This window comes from Rhagoletis zephyria, unplaced genomic scaffold (assembly GCF_001687245.7).
Source record: "Rhagoletis zephyria isolate East Lansing unplaced genomic scaffold, Rhagoletis_zephyria_1.1 Rzeph_scaffold_03687, whole genome shotgun sequence".
In the NCBI taxonomy this organism is placed as follows: Eukaryota; Metazoa; Arthropoda; class Insecta; order Diptera; family Tephritidae; genus Rhagoletis; species Rhagoletis zephyria.
The window spans coordinates 1,500-23,548 of record NW_016160770.1 but is presented as its reverse complement, the minus strand read 5'-3'; the positions used below and the strand labels follow the sequence as shown (position 1 = coordinate 23,548).

The following is a 22,049-nucleotide window of genomic DNA, read 5'->3' as shown; positions in this document are numbered from 1 at the left end:
ATTTCTCATTTTACTTTTCGCAAATAAGAAGTTGGCGTTATACATATACATATGTATCATGTATCAAATGCCATATGAACATATGTATGTATGTATGTATGTATGTAAGTAGAAGACATGTGATATTAGGCACCAAATGAATTCTTTAAAATTTTTAACACCTCAGATGTCAGTTGTATTTGTCGTGGTTGCGCAATTTCTGACTTACTACTTCTATGATTCGGTAATACACACTTGTATGTATATTAGGGTGGTCTAAAATAAGTAAAATCGGAATTTTGATGCTCTCACCCCCTAGGATTGCTCTGTATCGAAAAAAATATGGCGCTAGTTTTTTCATTTTGAAATCAAAATATATTTAGAGGTCGCTCAAAGCGCCCAAAGTTTTAAATGAATTTTATATGGGAAATAAACTACTTTTCGTAGGAATGGTATGGAATTCTTGAAAGCAAATATTTTTCGATCGAAAGACTCTGGTTCTTTTCAGGAGACTTCCAATAACAATGCCCAATTGTTTATTTAACCATTTTCTAATAATAAAGATTTGTTATTAACCCACCCATCGCATTTTCTGGGGGTTTTGGCGGACCTAAAAAATATAGTTACCATGAAAAATTGGTTAAATAAATAATTGGGTGTTATTATTGTGAATCTGTGAAGAGTAGCAGTGTTCTCCGATCGAATAATATCGTTTTTCAAGAATTCTGTACCATTTCAACGAAAAGTTTTTTCCCCCCATATAAAATACATGGAAAACTTTGAGCGCTTTGAGCAACCTCTAAATATTTTTTGATTTCAAAATAAAAAAGTAGGGGTATATTTTTTCTGTATAGAACAATTCTAGGGGGTGAGAGCATTAAATTTCCGACTTTACCTTTTCACATCCATTTTTTGGCCACCCTATTGTATATACAAGTATACATATGTATATCGCGTAATATAATATGGTTAGGGCCTCTTAGCTTCGTAGGTTTCTACATAATTTAGTTTTGTTGGCAAATTTACTATAAATTAAACTTATGTTTGTAGGCAATGTAATTCAATGGCAACTGTACATATGTATAGTTATGTTTATCTACAGTAAATTAGGCCAAACGTGATGTGATAATTGGAGTAACAAACACACATACCCAGACAAATTTTATTGCACTTCAATTAATTTAATGATTTTCAGGTATAATAAAATTGATACTTTGATTAAAATGTGTTAAATAAGCGAAAGCAATAATTACACTTTTACAAATACAGGTCTATACATACATTGGATTTCAGAGATGATTTCAATTGATTAGCACATGGTTGGTCATAATGTAAAGACGAATGATAACAAAAAAGCAAACTGAAAGAACTAAAAAAGGTATTGTTTTCTTGCGTTTAAATTTGGAAACTCAAAAGCTAAAAGTATAGATTTTTAATACACAAATGTAGTTTGCTTATACATACATGGCAATTCACCAAGCACCGCGGCATCAGCCCTCTGAGCATAGATCATAACCTTTTGTCAAGTGTATTGTGCGAAAGTCTGCAGGCCATCGTTACCAAACTGACTGGACCCTATCAGAGTGAATTTATGCCTCATAAATCCACCATTGACCAGGTAGTTGCTGCGTTGTCTGAATTTTGTATCCCTGCGAAACTATTTAATACGACTGTGTAAAATGACGTTAAGCAATACCATCAAATCCATGTTATTTGGGAAGGACTTTCGGAAGCCTTTCAACACCAAGTGAGGTTTCAGACAAGGTTGCTTCCTATCCCGAGATTTTTTTAAAGCTAATTTTGAGAAAAACTCTCTAAGATCTGCAAAACTTAATCGCTCGGATATTATTTTCTATAACCAAAAGCGCACTATAATCGACATATGCGAATTACACCGATATTATTGGCCCCAACAAGCGCGCCGTTTGTGCGTAGGTCTGGTAGGGAACGAGGAATCTGCTGTCGTCAACAACAAACAGCCAGCGCATTTTGGCCCATTTTGGCACTTTTTTATCCTCAATATGGCATCTCATAGCTAAGGATAGTTGGCAGCCCTGGGTACGTGACTTTGCGCGTTGGCGACGGCGATTGCCGGAGACGATGACACTATAAGCTATATGAGTCTTACTATGGCATAGAAATAATGCTCCTCTGGCTCCGCCATGTTGTAGGTGTCGGCGCAAACGCTCCTGCCATGAAAGTATAAAACGCGAGTCCCGCTGCTGGTAGCACCGGAAGAGGTAAGCTTCCTCTGCGATGGCAGGACCAGTTGGAGAAGGACTTGACTTCACTTGGAATTTCCAATTTTCGTCAGTTAGCAGGGGAAAAAAAGTAATTGGCCTGTTAGGTTGTTATAATGTTGTGATGTTAATCAAGAAGAAAATGTCCAATGCAGCCTATATACGCCAAATGGGTAAGACTGTCAAATTAATTAAAAAATTAGAATTTTGTAAGCTATACCTGGGTCAATTTATCAGAATTCATTCGAATGACAATTTTAAAAGAAAATTCTACTTCTGCTTGAATTAGGAATGTGCGATTAATCGATTAAATATTTTTTTTAATTTATCATAGTCGTGATTAATCAAAAATCGCGATTAATCAGACCCTGAGTAATTAGATGCTGTCTACTCATAAAATATTAATTGAAATCTGAGTTACTTTGCTCATTGAAATTAAAAAAATTTACATGTTTGTAAGCATGTGTATACATTTTTTTCTACATAAAAATATAGCAGAAATTATTCACGTTTTTGATTAATTGCGATATGATTAATCAGTTTTCTGATTATTAAAATTAATTAGATTCTGATTAATTAAAATATTATTAATCGAGAAATTAATCACTTTATTTAATCAGAAATTATTATTTTTTGATTAATTAATTAATCAGGTATCGATTAATTAGCTTGGTAGATTAATTGATTAATCGCACACCCCTGGTTTAAATTGTTCCAAAGCAAATAAAAAATTATTCTCAATGATTATTTAGTTTCTTCTAAGAAAAATGTTAATAGCTGCATTCTTTTGCAACCGAGCTGCAAAAGAGCACTCGGTAAAGTATCGAGTTACATTCAAAGCAACAACACAAACTCGGCTATTTATCCGAGTTCAACTAGGTCGGTTAAAAAATATGGGACTTGAAGCGTGGTGTTTTTAAGTGAAAAAATTGCTCTATTGTGAATTGTTTATAGGAAAATAATTAGATAAATTTTTGTTTCTTTATAAGTATATGTATATGATTAAAACGAAAATACCTCCAAATATTACTCATTTTCATTATGAGTTGATGGACAATTCCGGTTAATTACTCATTTTCATTCGTTTTTGTTATAAATCCCATGCAACTAATCACATGTTTCTTTCCAGATACCAACAGGGTTTGTTAAAAGGCAAAAATGAAATTTTACCCGAGTTGAGCGTTTTTTTGCCGCTCATTTACAAAGAAATGCAGCTAATATTGTCCTACAAACGCAGGAGAATGGAAAATGGCAGAAGTACATTTGTAGGTTTGCCATTTCTTGGCGCATGGAGTCTATTTTGGGTTCTAACACAAAACCTGAACAATGCAAGCCACATATGTATTTATGTGGACAGAATTATCTTTAAGTCTAAATGTACCGACAGTTGAATCGCGTCTAGTTACTCAACGCTTTCGTTCACCCAAAGCCCACCTTACTGTTTTTACTTTCAATTCAACTCTTACTTTTTAATTATGCATTGCCATCGCAACTAGTTTAGCAACTTTAATTGATAAATCAAAAGCACACTTTGCGCTGCAAGTTAAAAAGATTTAAATATCCTTTGCAGCAATCACCGAGCCACACTTCCTACAACTACAGCTAATAGTCGTTTGACAGGCAAATTGCAACGTACATACATATATGAGTATACAAACAACTAAATACTCATGCAACACCATAAAACAACATTAAACGAAGAAACAAGAAAAAAGAAAATAAAAAACTAAAAACAATTTTGTTAAATTTTGCATCAATCTGGTTTTGCGGGTTCTTTACCATAAAATTTTGAGCTCGCAGCGCCTGATTCATTGCTTTGCAGCCGAACGATAATCGATACAAAAGAGTCATAAAGCAAAAAAAAGTGAGTTGATAAATAAAAATGAAAATAAAAGCGTTCGTTGTATGGCACCGGTTTTTTTTGAAAAACTGTTAATACTTCGTGCGAGATCTGCGTTTATGGCCAACCAAATGACCAACTTGTTTCGTGAGTTTTTATGTCATATTCGATTGTTTTTTCTTTTTCTATTTACATATTGATTGTTGGTAATATATTATCTATTTTTTTCATAAGTATAGACCTGTTAATGACTTCTTTGTTGCTAGAAGCAGAAAGTGAAATGAAAAGTGAAATTATATGAATTTGATAAACATTTTTTAGTTTAGTACATTATTTAAAATATTCACTTATGTATGTCGGTAAAAAATTGAATTGCTTCAAAAATGGCGGTCATAACATTTTCCACTTCTAGCCTAAGGTTACGTTATAAATAAATATTCTAAAATTTTAATTCTTTTGATGAAAAAATAATTGTGAAATTCGCATTTCTTTTCTTGTTCGCCTCCATTTCTAGACAAAGCAGCGGTTGATTTTTTGTTTTTCTTGCGCATGCGTGCGTACGCCCACTCAACCGCAAATACTTACTCTACCATGAAAGAATAACAAACAGACAAAACAAATATATAAATATATGCTTCTGTGCGTAAGTAGTTTATTAGTCCCTTTCATTCGTCATATTCGAGTATATACATTAGACCGTACCACCTTACAAGCACACAAAAAAAAAACGTTCACGCACACCTCTTAGTCTAAAGTTGTTGCAAGGAAATTTCGAAAACATTTCTTTTGCGGAACATTTTTTGGTGGTACCTACACTCGGCAATAAATTTTTTTTTTTAATTAGTTCTACTGGAATACTATTTTTGGATAGCTTTAGCCTACTGGCATTAGGGTGGTACGTTAGGGCGCTAGGTGGGTAAGTAATAGAACGGGATACTTGAAGGCAATGAGCTTTGAAAGCAAAAATGTTTCTCCTTGAGACAAAAACATCGCTACATCATACTTTAAGGTCCGAGGACATGAAAAAAATATAAAAAGGCAACTCCTAACTGCATTCGGCCAAAAAATAAAAAATTGTTTTTTTTTTCGAAATAGCTTTGCAAAAATATATTAAACTTTTTTCCGGTACGGTCTAATGTACACATACAAATGTATGTATATTTGTTTTGCCACTTTTATTACAAAATTTAATATACTTAAGTATTTTTCTCACAAAAAAAATTTAGTTATGTTGTAATTTCAAGTTTACTACAAGTATTGTGTGAATTGTAGTGGAAAAAATTCGTGCAAAAAGCTACAACACTACATATACTAAGTGTGTAGATTTTTATGCTATTAACCAGCTAATTTGCGCTTCCGTCTTCAAAACGATTTCACAGCAAAAAATAATAATTTTTAATGTGAACTAATTTATCAAGTTTGTTTTAAAGTTCTATGCTCAAGAAACAATGTTTTGCTTAATTGAAGCTTTAATGAATTTGTTACACGCATAACTTTTGTATAAATATTTATACAAAATACACGTGCTTAAGTAAAAAATGAGAATTTCGTAAGCTGGTCGTGTGTCAAATTATTAGAATGCAAAGTTTTTTAAGTAAACTTAAACAAACCGCATATTGAACTTCTGTTTATATTGTTCGAAAGCAAAAAAAGAAAATGTATTTTGAGTGTAGATTTCCCTCCTATTTAGAACTCGCTTGTGTAGTCGTTCAAGGATAAGTTCAATAAAAATAAGTTAACAGTAAAAACAAATATTTTTAAAGCAAAGTTGAACGAAATCGGACTATAAATACTGGTTTACCAAATATCTCGACCCCTGCGCCATCTATTGGATTACCTCATCTTTCGCATTGCATTGCCATCGGATTTTGAGCCAACTGTGAAATTTCAGGTATCACTAGGTCATTGGGAAGTTGGTCAAAAGTTGATAGCAAAATTTGCCCCAAACAAACATACTTACATACATACATACAGAGCAAGTTAAATAAAAGCTTATAAAAATGTTTGTCTTGTCACAAAAACGGAGTGACCTGCAAGTTAAGCTTATTATAGATGCTACTTTTATTTTGGTTATGAGTTTTTGGCTAACGAAACGACTAGCGCAAGCTTTCTTATGAATGAAGAAGAAAATGTTAATGATAACCAGGATAGCAATCTAAGAAATACCTGAAAAAACACTTATTTTTCATATATATGACGGTTCTGTTGTTTTGTGCATGTATTTTACATATGTATTTATGTGCATGTTTTTTTTCATATAAGTATGGCAAAAATATCGTGCATTTTGATGATAACTTTTGCAATTTTTCACGACTTACATATGTTTTTATCAAGAAGTTATTCTAGTTCTGCAAGAAGTTCCTGGGATATTGATATACTTTGCATGGTCAGATTCAAATAAATATTATTCTATAGAACCAAAAGGAAAAAACATTTACGCTAATGTTGATTGCCCGTGAGCCAGCAGCTATAAAGCCAGAAAGAAAATCATTAATGAGAGTATATTTGGAAAATTTAAATGAGTGCGGCACGTTCTTCTTTCTTAGCCTGAGTGTCGAAATTGTTGGTGCGGCTCTCCAAAATACTAGATTAACAGCCATGGGTGCAAAAACAGGTACGAGACTTGTAATTCAAACCATCAAAGTACTCTGTGCTGATACATAATTTTATAGAATTTTCGGAATGGTTATGGATGACGGATATCAAATATCCTTTTGAGCCTAGAAAATTGCTCATCGCTTAGAGAAAACTGATTGTCCTAAGTCCAGAGTGAGATCATTATCGGTGTCGAAAAGACTACGTCGAAGTTTTGGACTTAGGTACTTTCAAAAGAATTAGAAGAAAGATTTGATCAAGAAGGTATGCAAAGGAAATAATTTCACAAAAATTATAAAAAAAAGAAAAATATTTCTATGTAGATACATATATGTATGTATATGGATGTTCTTGCAGGGAACGTAACACCTACAACTTTTATTAAAAAAAAGCGCTCGTTAACAGTTGTTTTTTTGACTTTTACTTTATTTTATTAATTCAAAATAACAATTATTTTTCATTTTTATCTAAATGTTCTGCAAATGACAGTTATTTTTGATTTTTAAATTATATGTCTCAGATAACAGTTATCGAAGTCTTTTATTTATAAAAGTCATAAATAAAAATCAGTCATTGACCTTTATTTTTTAAATCTAACTTATAAAAGTCATTTGTATAAGTCGTAGTAAACGTTTGTTTCCCAACACTTTTTTAAGTGCTAAAAATTTTAACGACTTTTATACGAATGATTTAAAAAATAAAAGTCAGTGACTGATTTATATTGATGACTTCAATAAATAAAAGTCTTCAATATTTGTTATTTAAGACATATAATATAAAAATCAAAAATAATTGTTATTTTGGATTTATTATATAAAAATTAAAAATAATTGTTTTTTATTTTAACGTTGCATAAAAATTGCAAATAAAAATTTATTTTCAAATTTGAGTCTCGGTAAAGAAAGAAATCAATTGGTATGTATCACTTAGTGTAACCCCCCACAAAAAATTCATAGCAACACCCGTCGCCGCATCATAAAATAACTTACACCCAGAGCTTGAAAAAATTGAGATTTATTATTTTCTATCAAACCAAATTGATAAAAATGAATGCAAAACATAAAGTGCTTCACATACGAAACGGAAACGTGCCGAAATTAATGGAGTGCAACTATACGATAGGCCTTTTTTAAATATGTACATTCATTTATGTAAATACATATATATACAATGCATACATACATACATGCATACTTGCATACAAAAATTTCCAAATCATTCACTTTCCATTACTCTCCAAATAACTGTCTAACTAAATATATATAACTTACCTTGACAGTTGGCAACGGCCAATGAAGAAATCAACAGCAGTGCAACTGACAGCTGAAGAAATGTCCGCGAAAATCCTATACGGTGCGTGGACATTTGACGCGTACTGAGAGCGGCAGCAACGGTGATTACTTTTCCACGCTTGTTGTCAGGATTTGTGAAAATTTCGACAAAGTCGAAATAAAAATTATTCAAGTTTTTGTGAAAAATTGGTGTCATTTTGTCGCTGTTACGGTTAATGAGAGATTGTCAGAGGAGAGAGGCTTGTTGTTGCAGGCAATCGATAGCTGTGGCGTGGGCTTTGTTTTTCACTTTTCTCACTAAGGTGCTGCAGCAGCTGTCGCATTTACCTTTCGAATACACAAACTGCAAAATGTTGTTGAACTTCTTTTGCATGTAAATGCTGTATGTGCATATGTATGTATATATGTAGGTGATGTGCCGCGTCGCTTTGATCCCACAAAGCGCTGTTTTTTTGTGACGACTAACTATGGCGTTGGCGCCACTGCCACACTCAAATACTAGTGCAAATATTTTCGAGTTATTTTTTGTTTGGTTTGCTAGTTAGCTTAGCTAGAGCTGCTGTTTTGTTTTTTGCGTGCCGCGCTTGTGGACAACACTCGGTGCAGTTGCTGTGTTTTTTTTTTCTTTTTGAATTTTAGGCTTTCGGTTATACAGCTGGTCTGCACGTTTCGTTGGTAAATCACTTGCCGCTATTAAATACAATTACAATCGTTATTTTCGTTTGTTTGTTGTTTTGTTTGTGTTTTCCCATTTCTTGGTTAACTCAAATTTTAGTTGCCGTCGACGATTATGTGAGCAACGTTGGCTGGGCTGTTGCTTTTGGCGCTCGCCTAAACATTTTCAGCCATTCACCAGCGTATTTCAAATGCTCGTGTGTGATCGGGCGCGTAATTAATTTTACTAACTTGTATTTTATTTTGTTTAATGTTTGTTTTTTTTTTTTTACAAAAATTATTGTTTTATTTTTTCCATAAATTTGTTTCACTTCGCTTGCTGTTACATCTGCAATGCATACATACAAACATTCAAGGCTATATACCTTTGAAGATATAACAATAAAGTCTCGCGGAATGCGTGTTTAAATTTTCGCATGCAAAAACTGCATAATTTTAATGTATTTACTAAATGCAAGGGAATTGAATAGTTATTAAATCATGTTTGCTTGCACTTTTGAATACAATTGCCAGTCGCGCTGCAATGTGAAAATTTCTCAAACTTTGCATTGTACAATAATTCAAGAGAAGTTCGCGCCTTAAGTCTTTCGATTTGTTGTGTGATCTGTCAAGAGACTAATGAATTTACAGGCGTTAAATTTTTAAATATTTCCCCACGCTTTCTATGGCACCTGCAACTTTGAGTGACAGCTTTATGCTTCACAAAAAGCGAATTGTTGTATGACAGCAAAATTTACAATACAAAGAGATAAAATATGGTTTCCAATATATAAAAAACAAAATTCTTAGTAACAATCATAAATTGTTTTCAAGATTTTTTTTTTCAATACTGGGAAAGTACATGCATATTTTGAAGAAAACAAAACATGATTTACCACTCTGGGCATCATATTAAAAACCCAAAAAAAAAAAAACATTTATTTTTGCAAGTCCAGGTTGCAATTTCATGCCTCTAATACTTCTTCCAACAAAGTCGCAAAACAAATCCTAACGGCTTGAAAAATTTGTACTTCGCGCTCGCATTTTTAAAAAGGATTTTCCAATGTATGTTATGATGTTGTCAGACTAAAGAAAGCTACGTGCACTTCGGAGATCATTACGAATTAATTCCCAAAAATACGGCCTAAATAATATAAAGTGTTTAATTGATTGCACATCATCTTGCTCCTGCCAGCTGCAGCGGGAGAGTACAGATAAGATTTCTAGCCTTACTGCGTGAATGCCAATCAGGTAATAACCTGTGAAAATTAATTTCTTAAATTTTCCATGTTGGCAATTTTAAAGGTTTTTTTTTTATTTGAAGTTGGCGGTCGCGCTCAAAGAAACACGAATTCATAGAAACATTTCTGCTATTTTCTTTTGGCTTGTTGATGTTTCCGACAGAGTAGGAATTTGATGTAATGTAGGCGGTTGTCCGTCGTCCTTTACAAAATTTGGTTTGGATATAAACAGTACGAAGAGTGACACTAAAGATTGCAGAATGCCAACCAAATTTGATAAAGGATGACGGAAAATCGCTCCCAATACATAACTTCGACTATCCTTTTAGAGCAGGATGTGCCCTGAAGTTGAATGGACGTGCAAACACCAAATACATTTAAACTTTGCCATTGTAATTCACACACTCCCTATCATAAGCAAGACAACAACAGAATCTACGTTGAAGATAACTGTCGCCAATCTGTGCCAACAAAGTATGCGAAAGTGTTGCTGCTTTCACTGCTGCCACTTGGGTATACGCAAAGGAAACAATAACAAAATGTGAAAAAGACAAAACTGTTTATGTATTTTGTATCACTTAGTGAGAAGTACTGTGTATGTAAGTGTAGCTGTAAATACGGTGAAGGTTCTGACTGCTGTTAGCATTATTTGAAGAGCAGCGAGCTCCTATTTTACGAGGTTTAGGTTGAAGTCCTTTTTTTTTGTATCCAGTTTACAAAGTATTCTGCTCCCTTTAAAGGCTTTATTTTATGCGAAATTTTATGTCAATGAAATCAAGATACTTCTCATAGTTTATGAGCCGTTCGGCTTTAAATTTTGTATGTATCTCTAATCTAAAAAAGTAACTGAAAGAACAAGACTATAAGTAAACCTCATTTAACTTTTAGAGGTGACGTAGAATTGTCAGACAACAACAAGGACCACAAAATATGTACATATATTCAAAAAAAAACAGGTCGTTCAGTTTTTATTCTGCAACATATTTAATACGATTTGTTTCATTTTTTTACTAATATCAATTTAGACGCAATTTGAAGCTAAGATAGTCGCCATTGAAATTTCAAAGTAATAAAGCAAGTTTTGTGAGTTCGCTACCCAATTTGTAATGCAAGTTTAAATTTTTGGCTTTAAAAGCGAAAATAATGAAAATTTTTAAAATTTCTTTTCAAAATTTGTCTACTTCTTTAAAACTCCAAATGTTGGTTTCTCAGTTGGTATTTAATCTTAAACGAAAGACTCAAATAACAAGCTTTTAAAATTAACCAAAGTTAGTTAAATAGTAAATCCCGGATTAAGGGCACGGCCGACGGGGTCGCGGCCCAGGGCTTCCACATGTGATAACGGAAGAACAAAAAAATAATTTTTTAAAGATTACACAAAAGAGCGCTGGGTATTAAGATGATTTGTCAGCGCCATCAATACCACTTGCGGAACTTAGCTTAGCTTCTTCTGCCTCTGGTGAGATTCTCGACTAACCCATTAATGGAAATTCCTCTGGGACCCTGGAGCTAATAGATCAGAATGACCTCCGGAAATATAAAAAATTTACGGAAATAAGGAACGTGAATTATTTATTAATAACCTGCGAGGAAATAACAACTTTGAGGGGTGAGATAATACTGGCAGAAATAATAATCCGGATTAAAAAGACAAAATATTCGTACTATTCCATCTCTGTTCCTAAACGTTCCTTTGGTCAGTCGTTTAACACTACATGCAACAGGAGCGGCAAGTACAAAGGAATTCAGGCGAGAATTTCAAAAGAAAACATGTGGGTAAAAGTCAACAATTAACGATACTGTTAAAATTAAAATATAATATTTTTTTCTCAATAAATTCTGTGTTCGTATGGAAAAGTAGCTTATGTCGAAAGGCTGGCTTTAGTATAAATCGGCATTCACAGCATGTGATTGCGAATGACTAACTGGCGCTTAGCCTTTGAACAATTTTTGGCAAATAAATATGCAAGAAATAGTTCCGATACTTTCTTTTCTATTCTTCTTAAGACTCATCGAAAAATTCCTTGTCGTTTAAAACATAAAGGGAATGCCGCATTAAACTAAAGTCAGCCTTTCGACATAAGCTACTTTTCCATACCAACACAGAATTGTATGTAATTACTAACTCAAAAAGGGCCCAACTTATATAACCGCTTCGGATCCCCACATTCTTAATCCGGCCCTGAGTAAATCATACATAAGTCGACTTAGGCCAAAGTGGTGGAACCGTGAGCAAAGTTCGAAAACTTGTATCAATGGATGTACAAAGATGGTTAATCTACGATTTCAGTCAACGCAAAGTTTATCAAAACACTGTAAAGATGGAAAGATATGCAATAGACAGGGACCGAAATGGTTGATCTTTATAAGAAATTACATACTTCAACCGCTAAAATTGGGTTTCTATTTTATTTATTTTATTATATTTATTTATTCAAGGATTCAAACACAACAACCATCGATAAATTTCGATATATGTATTGGGTTTATATTTTTTCGATCATATGATTATCGTTATTTTCAGATTTAATTTTTTTTCTATCATAAAATATTTCAATGTTTATAAAAACTCGGTCTTCATTTTAAGGATTAAAAATGATGGAAAAAATCCAAAATAACGATTATTTTTTATCGAAAAAAATGACAAAATCACGATTCAATTTGATCGATAAAATAAATATCCATAAACGATTATTCTTGACCGAAAAAATAAAAACAAAAGCAAATCTTGTAATTTTTATAAAAAAAAAAATAACCTATTCAACGCTCATATAAAAATTTAGAATTACCGTTAGTTTCTTCATGATCCAATGGTCTTCGTTTTTTTGAACTTAGTGAAAAAATAACAATTTTTCAATGATTAAACAAATACATTTTTTTTATTATTTAATGGTTATTTGCAGTTCCTACGATAGACCACTAATAACCCCTCAATGGGTTATTCGGGAAGTATGCCGGAACAAATTGAGAATAAACTTGTATTTAAAGAATAGAGATCGTATAAAATAAGATTATTTTCCAAACGTTTCTAAAGTTTACTTCTAACTATAGACAGACACAAGGGAATTGCAATTTCGACTATAAAACGACTGTTTCTATACAAAGAGGTTTAATGCAGGTATTCTTTGAAATATGCAGAATCTCCGACTCCATAACTAAAGAGATCTGCTTTGGCAGAGACCTTAAAGTGAAAAGTCTAGATCTCGTCTAGTGTAAGCGTCAAATATTTTTATTTTTTTTATGACTCATAGTGTTCTTAACTTGCGCAAATTAAACCTCGAAAAGGGTTGGAAGTGCGCATGTCTAGTCAGATAGACAGGCAGGCATCCGGGCCTTCCGAAACAGGATAATAAAATCCAAACTTGACATCTACTACTTGACTACTAGATCACTGCAGGATCGAAGGCGATGAGGTCGCTGACGAGTTGGCGCGAGAAGGATCTTTGACTGCCTTTTTAGGGCCGGAACTATTTTTTGGTCTCAGGTTCGGCTCTTCGAGGACTATTTTTAGAGCTAAAATAGACCTTTCAGGTCGCACTGTCTCCTCTACTGGTATACCCATGCTTTTAACTAACTAATTGACTAAAATTGTAAAACACGCGCATTTATTATTAGCCACATTTCCTCCAGTATGACATTTTGTACAGCATTCATTCGAAATTGTGCTCCCCTGCGGTATATCAGTTTTCCAAAATATATAAAAAATATTACTGACCTTATAGTCGTGCAACGTACCTTATGTATTTCATTAAAAATCTAAATTGCTTTAATTAAATAATGTTTACTTAAGTAATACATTTTTTTAAAGTTTGTGCCTTAAGTCTTTCGTTTGGAGTTGTCGAAAACGTCTTGAAAATAAGTATTAAAATATTTTCATAATTTTACAAGGTGTTATAAGCCCTTTTTAATTTATTTCATGTGAAACAATTTTGTTTTCCATTTCCAAACAAGTTTCTAGTTTCTTTATTTTTCGTTAATCCGCTTGTGTGTTTCCTGCTCGCATGTCTACAACTTTACTTCCTTTCACTTTAATGTAGTTTTAAGTTCGACAGCCCACCCCTTCGCCAGCTAGTACCTTATTAAGCATGTTTTCTTCCACAAATTGACCTCGTGTAACTATTTCATAAAAAAAACAAAAACGAGGAAAAAACACGGACAATAAATAATCGCATACGCTCTGCTCATTCCTACATATATATGCAACACACATTCATAATACTTTGGTGTGAATAGGCAAGTTTTTGTGCATTCAATGAATATTTCCAACATCAGATAATTTTCGATTTTATTTATGCCTAGTTTGCTACATATTTTTTTGTTTTTTTTTTTTTTTTGCTTGCCTTAATTTTTATATATTTCTAGCCACGCAACTTGCTCGTATTTTTTTATTGTTCCTTTCATTAACACTTCCAATATAATATAATTGCAATTTTTGTAAATGTACTATGTACACCCACACATACGCAAAATGCTCTCAAAAGCGTCCAACGCGAAGGTGGTTTGGGTATTAATTTGTTACTTTCAAACACAAATATTGTTGGCTTTGCACTTATTTAGCTCACTGTTACATTTTTGTTTTTACAGAAGGTTTTGTGTATTCACATTACTGGCGCAAGTAGTTTGTGTCTGAATATGTCAACCTTTGCACTTAATGTTTTAGCGCAATTTTTTTTTTTTTGGATTTTTTGTTTAGCAGACGTAAATCGCCACGCTATGCATTTATTTAAGTACAAAAAGCGCAAAAATTCAAAATCACTTTAATAATTAGTTCCAAAACATATACTTCTAAGTACCCGCTGATTCCTTGCTTTGCTGGCCATTTACAGAATCATTACCGACATCGGTTAACACTCAAAGCGCTCGCTGCGCATACTCAACACGACCGGATGGATACGTCAGCACGGAATGAAAGTTGAATCGTAACTGGTTGTGCTTACGAGCTCATGAAGTCATAACAACGAGGCCTGTCTCTGTGCGGATAGCGCAAAAGCCACTACCACCAATACCGCGCCGATACAATGGCCACAAACTGGCGTCCACAATTACCAGCAGCGACAGAGTCAGCAACTTTGCCCGTGCGACCACAGCTGCTACCTCAGAGTCTCTGCCTGGCGCGAAGTACAAGTCCACAGCTGAGTGTTGCCAATAGTGGCTACGACGGCTACTGTTGCTAATTCCATGATCATTGCTGCTTTATCTCTTCTTTATTTGTTGCTCGAACTCTGCTGCTGGCGTTGCGGCTGCGCAGTGTGCATTGTTCGTGTTTTTTTTTTTTTGTTTTTAGTCAGGCCTAGTCAGTATCTAAGCTCACCGTTTTCAGTGAAGTTTTTTTCTTTTGTAATGCACTCATTTGTTGGCTTTTATTTAGCTCTTTAAGTGAGAGCAGAGCGCATAAGCGTTGCGAGAGAGCGATTTTTTAATTCTTTTTTTTCGAAGCTGTTTACTTTGCAAACCTCTACGTTGAATGTTGCCTCTGTTTATGTAGCATTTATGTCGCGAATTTCCATAATACAATTGGACTAACAATTAGTTGTGCAGAGTTGCCAGCTTTTTGTGTGTTTCAAGTTGCATTGCGATTTAGTAAAATCGTTTGTCTTCAAGAAAAATTTTCATTATTAACTTTTTGACTTTCGTTGATTTTTCCTATCGAATGAAGCCCTCCATAAACCAACTTCTCAGACCTTCAGCCTTGTAAGTCCACAGTTGACCAGATTTTCACAGTGCATGCACCTGGCATCTCCTCTGCCTTGATTGGGAAGGTGCCTCTTCACGGCTGGTTGATTTCCTCGCTAGGAAAAAGGCAGACGTCAGCGCTACAGAAGAGAAGCAGTCACATGATTTTTATGAAAAAATTACAAAAAATTTTACTTTAAAAACCTTGCAAATATTTTACAAAAGTCATCAGTACTCATGTCTGCTCCCCACTGTAGCTGGACTTCAGGGCAATGGGATATGCCGAAAATTCTGAAAAACTAAAATATAAATGGAGCATTCCATCGTTGGTGCGAACAAATCGTGCGAATTTTTTCAGCTTATGATTCTTATATATAAAACCCGACAAGCAAAATAAACTTAAAGTAGGTGCTTACAAACAGCACATTTTTGTTTTATAAAACGCTTGAAAAAAAATCGTAATATAATCGAAACGGCACCTTTTTTATAAGCGTATGAATAAAAATTTACATGATTTGAAAATGTTGTAATTCTTTTATTTAATTTGCTTTTTTTTCCAAATTTTATTTATGATGGATAAATGCATACAGATGTTCTGGGAACATTTCTGCATCAAAAATAAAATTTTTAAAAAAATGTCGCTGGCGTCTTTTTGGCGATTAGGGCTCGATAAGCTAGTGCAGTTAGTGAGCTTCTCCTACGTTTTGTGGCGTGCGCTTTCATGTTGTCACACGAAGCAAAGGGACCTACAGTTTTATGCCCCCTCCGAACGGCGATTGTATTTTTATGAGAAGCTATTTTTCATGGCCGAAATACACTCGGAGATTTTCCATTGCCTGCCGAGGAAAAACCTTTTTTCTATATTTTTTTGCGTTGCGTTGTGGAAGTGCGCACTGCTAACCACTACACCACAGCGGCCGCACAATGAATACTTTTTATTAAAGTTCCGCGAATCAATTTAGTTTTTGCGTGAAAGGGGACGGTTTCTTGTCTCTGCTTGGGATTCATCAAGAGATGCTCCGACCTTAGCTATCTGGTCAGTCCTTTCATTTCCATGTATGCTCCTGTGGCCGGGAACCCAGATGAAAAACTTATCTATTGGCTCTGCCATCGAGTCTAACGCGCTTGCAAAAATATATGCATATTCAACCCCTACGCAGTTTCTCTCTAATCTTTTCCAAGGCCTCTCGAGTCCCGGAACTGGCATTTGGAGGATGTATAGGCAAAGTTCGGTAGGCGAAACGAGAGGGAGACATTCACTATCTCAGAGAACACCCCTGCGCAGTCCATTTTGGACCCGTCAAAATACATTTCCGGGGAATTCTCCTAAACTATCCAGCCCCGTCTCCGGTCCAGTCTAGAAGGAAACTTCCCCTGAAAGTTATTCGCTAAGCTTGTCAAGAATACCACTCTAACCGTTCTGCAGCTCTCTCAAGCAGCCTGACTCTTGGAGTCTGATTGCCGAGAAAGCAACAATTTCGCGGATGTGGAGTCCAAAGGGCATTTCATACAGGATCACGTTAAGCGCATCAGAAAAACACGACGTAATGGCTTCTGTAGCATCTGTATCGTTTATCTAGTGCTGGCAAGCAAGCTAACGCACCTTAAGTTAGTATTGGTCCGTGTGCATCCTGAGGACAAGCTTTGGCTTTATTCACCAGTTCCTATTGAATATTCTTTTGCATATTTAATAAACTGTATAGGCTTCAAGTACTGTTGCTTCAACATAAATATTTCTAAATGAGTAGAACATAAAGTTCTGTTCACCTCTCCTAGGGTGCGTTAGCTACAAGGAAAGCAGTTATTAACTAATTACTATAACTATTTACATCCATATGCATGGCAACACAGTTACCACACGCACAGTCACTGCATACAATAATTTCAAGGTGCATCTTGAGAAAACATTCTACATATGAGAAAAGACCAATGTAATTAAATGCGCAGGCAAAATGTCAGACACTCATTTGCTAAAATAACTGTCACATCTCAAAATACGATTTTTTTTTGTAGCAGACATGTTTAAATTCCACAATTCGCTCTCACCGTGCAAAGACTGCATCTCGCATATTCTTTTCTCGCGCGGAAGCTAGACTAGAATGAAGCATGGAGTTTTTACATAATACGCAGCATGATACATACTCAACATCAGTAAATCAAATATCTCGCTTTTTGACTTGTGACAATCTTTTCGTAAATACGCGACATGTACGTCCATAAAAAAAAACATTGTGTGCGAGAACTTGTCTAAATATTTAAGTACTTTTTCGCAATCGACCGTTATAGTGTATAAATAGGTATTATTTGTATACGTATTAATATGAAACTTAATTACACTAGTAACGGTTTTTTGCCATTTCATTGTTTGTTATTATATGTACTTTTGTATGTATGTGCATACTACATGCATTTACATTAGCTTGAATCTTAAACAGTCTGTAAGCAATTACATACTTAAAGCCAAACAACTCCAAAGTCAAGCCATTGCATTTGCCTGCATGTGGGAACTAAAAAGTTATTAAATATATATAAACGAGGGGAAGCTGAAAAGTTTTGAGCCTGAGTGCCTTTGATTGTCATTAATGTCTTGTATTCGCTAATATCCTTAGTAGTATATATACCGATGAAAACATTTGAAGAAATGTCGACAGTGTGCAAGAATGATAGAATACAAGATTGCGCCGATCAGAGAGGATTTTTGAGAATAACTTTTGTGTGACGTCACACTGGTGCAATTGCGAGAGAGAAATGCCAAAACGTGAGCAAGAATGGAAGAAGAAGAAAAAATGTTGCAAGGAAAACGTAAACACGTTGCACAAGTGTGACGTCATGCAAACAACGGTTCTGTCAAATTCGTTAAGAGAGGAATAGCGGTCCGAGATCGGCGCAACCTTTGTATTCTCTCAATCGTGGACAGTGTGGACCTTCATTTGCCACCATCAAACGATGGAGTCGAGAATTCAAGCATGGTAAGCAGTCGCTGGAAGCACCCACCATACATTCCAGACCTGTTCCCCAGCGATTACTTACTATTCTCCGATTTGATGAAAAACCAACGCAAATGAAGATTTTCGAGTGAAGAAGAAATGAGGGCGGCAGTAGACTAGCATTTCGAAGACAAATACGGCGAATATTTTTTTTACTGGCCGTTTTGAAAAATGGAAGAATTTCATTAAGGTAGAGGGAGATTATAAAGAAAAATAAAATTTTTATACATATATATAAGCTATATTAATACTTTAGGCTCAAAACTTGTCAGCCTCTCCTCGTATGTACATATGTATACATACATATATGAAAGGGTCACCAGTACGTAAGACATTGCTGCGAATGCTTGCAGATATTTGTTACCAGAATAACCCGTTTGGCAACCAACTAAACCGTTTGGAAGTCACTACAAACAGTTGCTCAGAACTGTTACAACACCAAAGTAACTAGGGCTGAATTTGTAATATAAATACATATGTAATAAGAAAACTCACAAGCTGGGTATACTACGTACATTTGTATGTTTGGACAGAGTAGTACATAGTACGTTAGTGAAGTTGGGATGGTCTAAATGAGGGACACAATTGACTGTTAGTTTATTCTATTTCTTTCTTAGTATATACATAAATACATTAAAAAAATTGTGTGTGTCAAGTAGACGCAATTTATTGCAACATGTTCTTTTAAATAAGGCAATTAAATTTAGAACGAAATAAAGAAATGCTCAATAAAAAAACAATATAAAACACGTTTTGCAGAAGTTATTGCCACATTTGTTTACCTGCAACAATGCGGCCACAACGCCATTCACAATGAAAAATGGAAGATGCGCGCCATTGCAGGCATACTACATACATACATATGTACGTACATATTAGCAATGGAGATACAGGAAAGTCAGAAATTGGGTCACTCGCGTGCCAACGCGCCAATATACAGTGATTCAAGCAAGTGACCACGTATTGATTTTTTCTTAATATTCGAAATGTTCTCGGAGCTAAATTTTTTTGTCATTTTTTATAAAAATACCATTCAAGCTTTACGGAAAACCATATTGACGAAAAAAGACGCTGAAAAAAACCTCGGCGAAGAAAGACGCGTAAACATAGATTTATAACCGCGAAAATAAGTGTACGCGTTTTTCTTCGCCTTCAACTATGTTAAGCGTCTTTTTTCGCCGAGGTTTTTTATGTTAATACTATTTTATACAAAAACGTTATATAAAATTTAGGAAAATTCAACAAACTTTCATCAAAATTTGAACTTTTTAATCTGAATTTTTAGAGAATTTTTGGGTATGCAGTTTTTTAGCCCATACAATTAAGGTATAATGGAGTGCAAGTTTCAACCGGCTAATCGCGTTTATTTTTGATATTTTTTTTTTTTTGCTTTTCGCAGACTGTTTTGCATTGATTTTTTGAAATTTTGTTGCGAACGGTCGCCTGCATTTTATTTCATAAGAAATGCATGCTTAAGGCCTGCTTCCAGCTCTCAAGAAAAACGAAAAATTCATATAAAATGACGCACAAGAAATGGAAAAGAAATTTTCTTCTATCAAAATTTCTTAAATCAGTTTGCAGCTCTCAAGAAAGAAATGTTCGTAAATTTATTTCTTCAAGAAAATTTACAGCAAAGGCAAAGTGTTTTTAAAGCAACAGAAATAATGAAAAACATTTCTTATGATTTTTCTTGAGAGCTGGATTCTTAGCTTTATATGGAAAGAGTGTAAAACTCCGCCACAAAAAAAAAAATCTCAAAAATCAACGGAATTTTTTTTTGCTGTTTGAAACTTGCACTTTGTTAGACTAAAATTATATTGGCTATAAAACTTCATACCCAAAAATGTTCTAAATATTCAGATTTAACAGTTGAAATTTTGATAAACACCTGTTGAAATTTCTTAAATTTTTTATAAAGTTTGAAACTGTGATTTATATGATTTTGGTTAAAGCTTGGTCAATTTTCTATAGCAAAATAACAAAAAAGATAACTCGAAAAATATTAATTATGAATATTAAAAAAAAAATCAATACGTGGTCACTTGTTTTAGTCACTGTAAATAAATAAGTAAACATGCACTCTATTATTAAACAAACATAAGAACAGACACATGTGTATATATGTATGTAAATGTACTAGTCAATATAAAGCGATGCCGTACAATGTGTTCGCTAAATGAATTATTGTCCAGCCAGCATTGGTAACAATGCCACCGTGCCGCCTAACTAACCTAACTCAAGGCTAGCTTATGTATTGTATGTACATATATTCTTTTTTACTTTGTTGCTGTTGTTCTTTATACATATGTTGCTCCTGGTGCCTCATCTGAGAGTTTGCCATCTCAAAATCTCCTGCTGCCACTTAGTGAAAGACTAAGAAGCTAATTAAACGATCAGAAGCTTAGCGTGAGGCACATATAAAAATATGTAATATGTACACAAAAATATGTATATGCTAGAGCTTTTACATTACAACAACATTGCCTGATTCACACTGCAGTATAACTGCTGTTAAGTTACTGTTAAAGCTTACCTACCCAGTCGGAAAAGTAATAATGCATTAAATGCGTGATAAATAGAGAAATGTATTTCTTATGAGTTCTCGATAATATTACTGCTGACTAAGTAATCAACATTCTAATGTATTCTAAAAGTTCCAAAAATTTCATATTAAAGCACATTGATTTCCCGATACTAGGTAATGCAAAATTGAATGCCCCACCTTTCTTAGAACATCGCCCTGGGGAAAAAATGCATTTTCGAATGTGAAAAGGGTGGTTTTACTGATTATTTTTTCAGTACATACCGTCGCACATAGGGGTATTTGAACGATTTAGGCGGCCCAAAACAAACTTTTAAAAGAAACAAAATTACAAAATTAGTCACATTCAATAAAGAATATTCCAAATAACATTTTCCAGTCCCCCTCACTTTTTTAACTTGCACAGCGACCGCTCACCGTTGACCNCTTTCTTAGAACATCGCCCTGGGGAAAAAATGCATTTTCGAATGTGAAAAGGGTGGTTTTACTGATTATTTTTTCAGTACATACCGTCGCACATAGGGGTATTTGAACGATTTAGGCGGCCCAAAACAAACTTTTAAAAGAAACAAAATTACAAAATTAGTCACATTCAATAAAGAATATTCCAAATAACATTTTCCAGTCCCCCTCACTTTTTTAACTTGCACAGCGACCGCTCACCGTTGACCGGAAACAGAATATTCTAACGCTGCATATAAATAAATTTTCGCTCTCTACACAGATCGTGATGGTTTTAAGTTAATATTTTAATTTCTGCTTTGTATTCTTAAAAAGTAGTGATGGATCTGCATACAGAAGGTAATAATGCATTTAAGTGTTAATTTCTTTTAATCATTTTATTAAGCAAAAGTTCAATTGAAATGTAATGAAAATAGCGGTTTTCAACGAGTAAGTATTTTTTTTTTTTAATTTTTGTTGAATATTAAGGAATTTGTTGTATTCGTATCCAATTAATTAAAAAAATAATAGTTTTCGAGATATGAGCAAGAGTCACGTTTTCTAT

At 34.1% G+C, this 22,049-nt stretch overlaps 1 protein-coding gene across 7 annotated transcripts in view; it reads right to left on the bottom strand.

Moving 5' to 3' along the window:
• Positions 1-14,990, bottom strand: part of LOC108369462 (uncharacterized) — a 46,050-nt gene extending 31,060 nt beyond the window's left edge. Inside the window, exons 1-2 of one of the 7 annotated variants that reach the window (XM_017624566.1) lie at positions 14,625-14,990; positions 7,926-8,949 (exon numbers count right to left, since the gene is read on the bottom strand). In XM_017624566.1, coding sequence (XP_017480055.1) covers positions 7,926-8,142 — 217 coding nt within the window. In that variant the 5' untranslated portion in view covers positions 8,143-8,949; positions 14,625-14,990. Of the gene's footprint in view, positions 1-7,925; positions 8,987-13,916; positions 13,936-14,624 lie in introns of those variants that run through there. The other 6 variants (XM_017624568.1, XM_017624567.1, XM_017624570.1 and 3 more) reach the window with 6 other exon arrangements.
• Between the last annotated feature and the right edge of the window lie 7,059 nt (positions 14,991-22,049).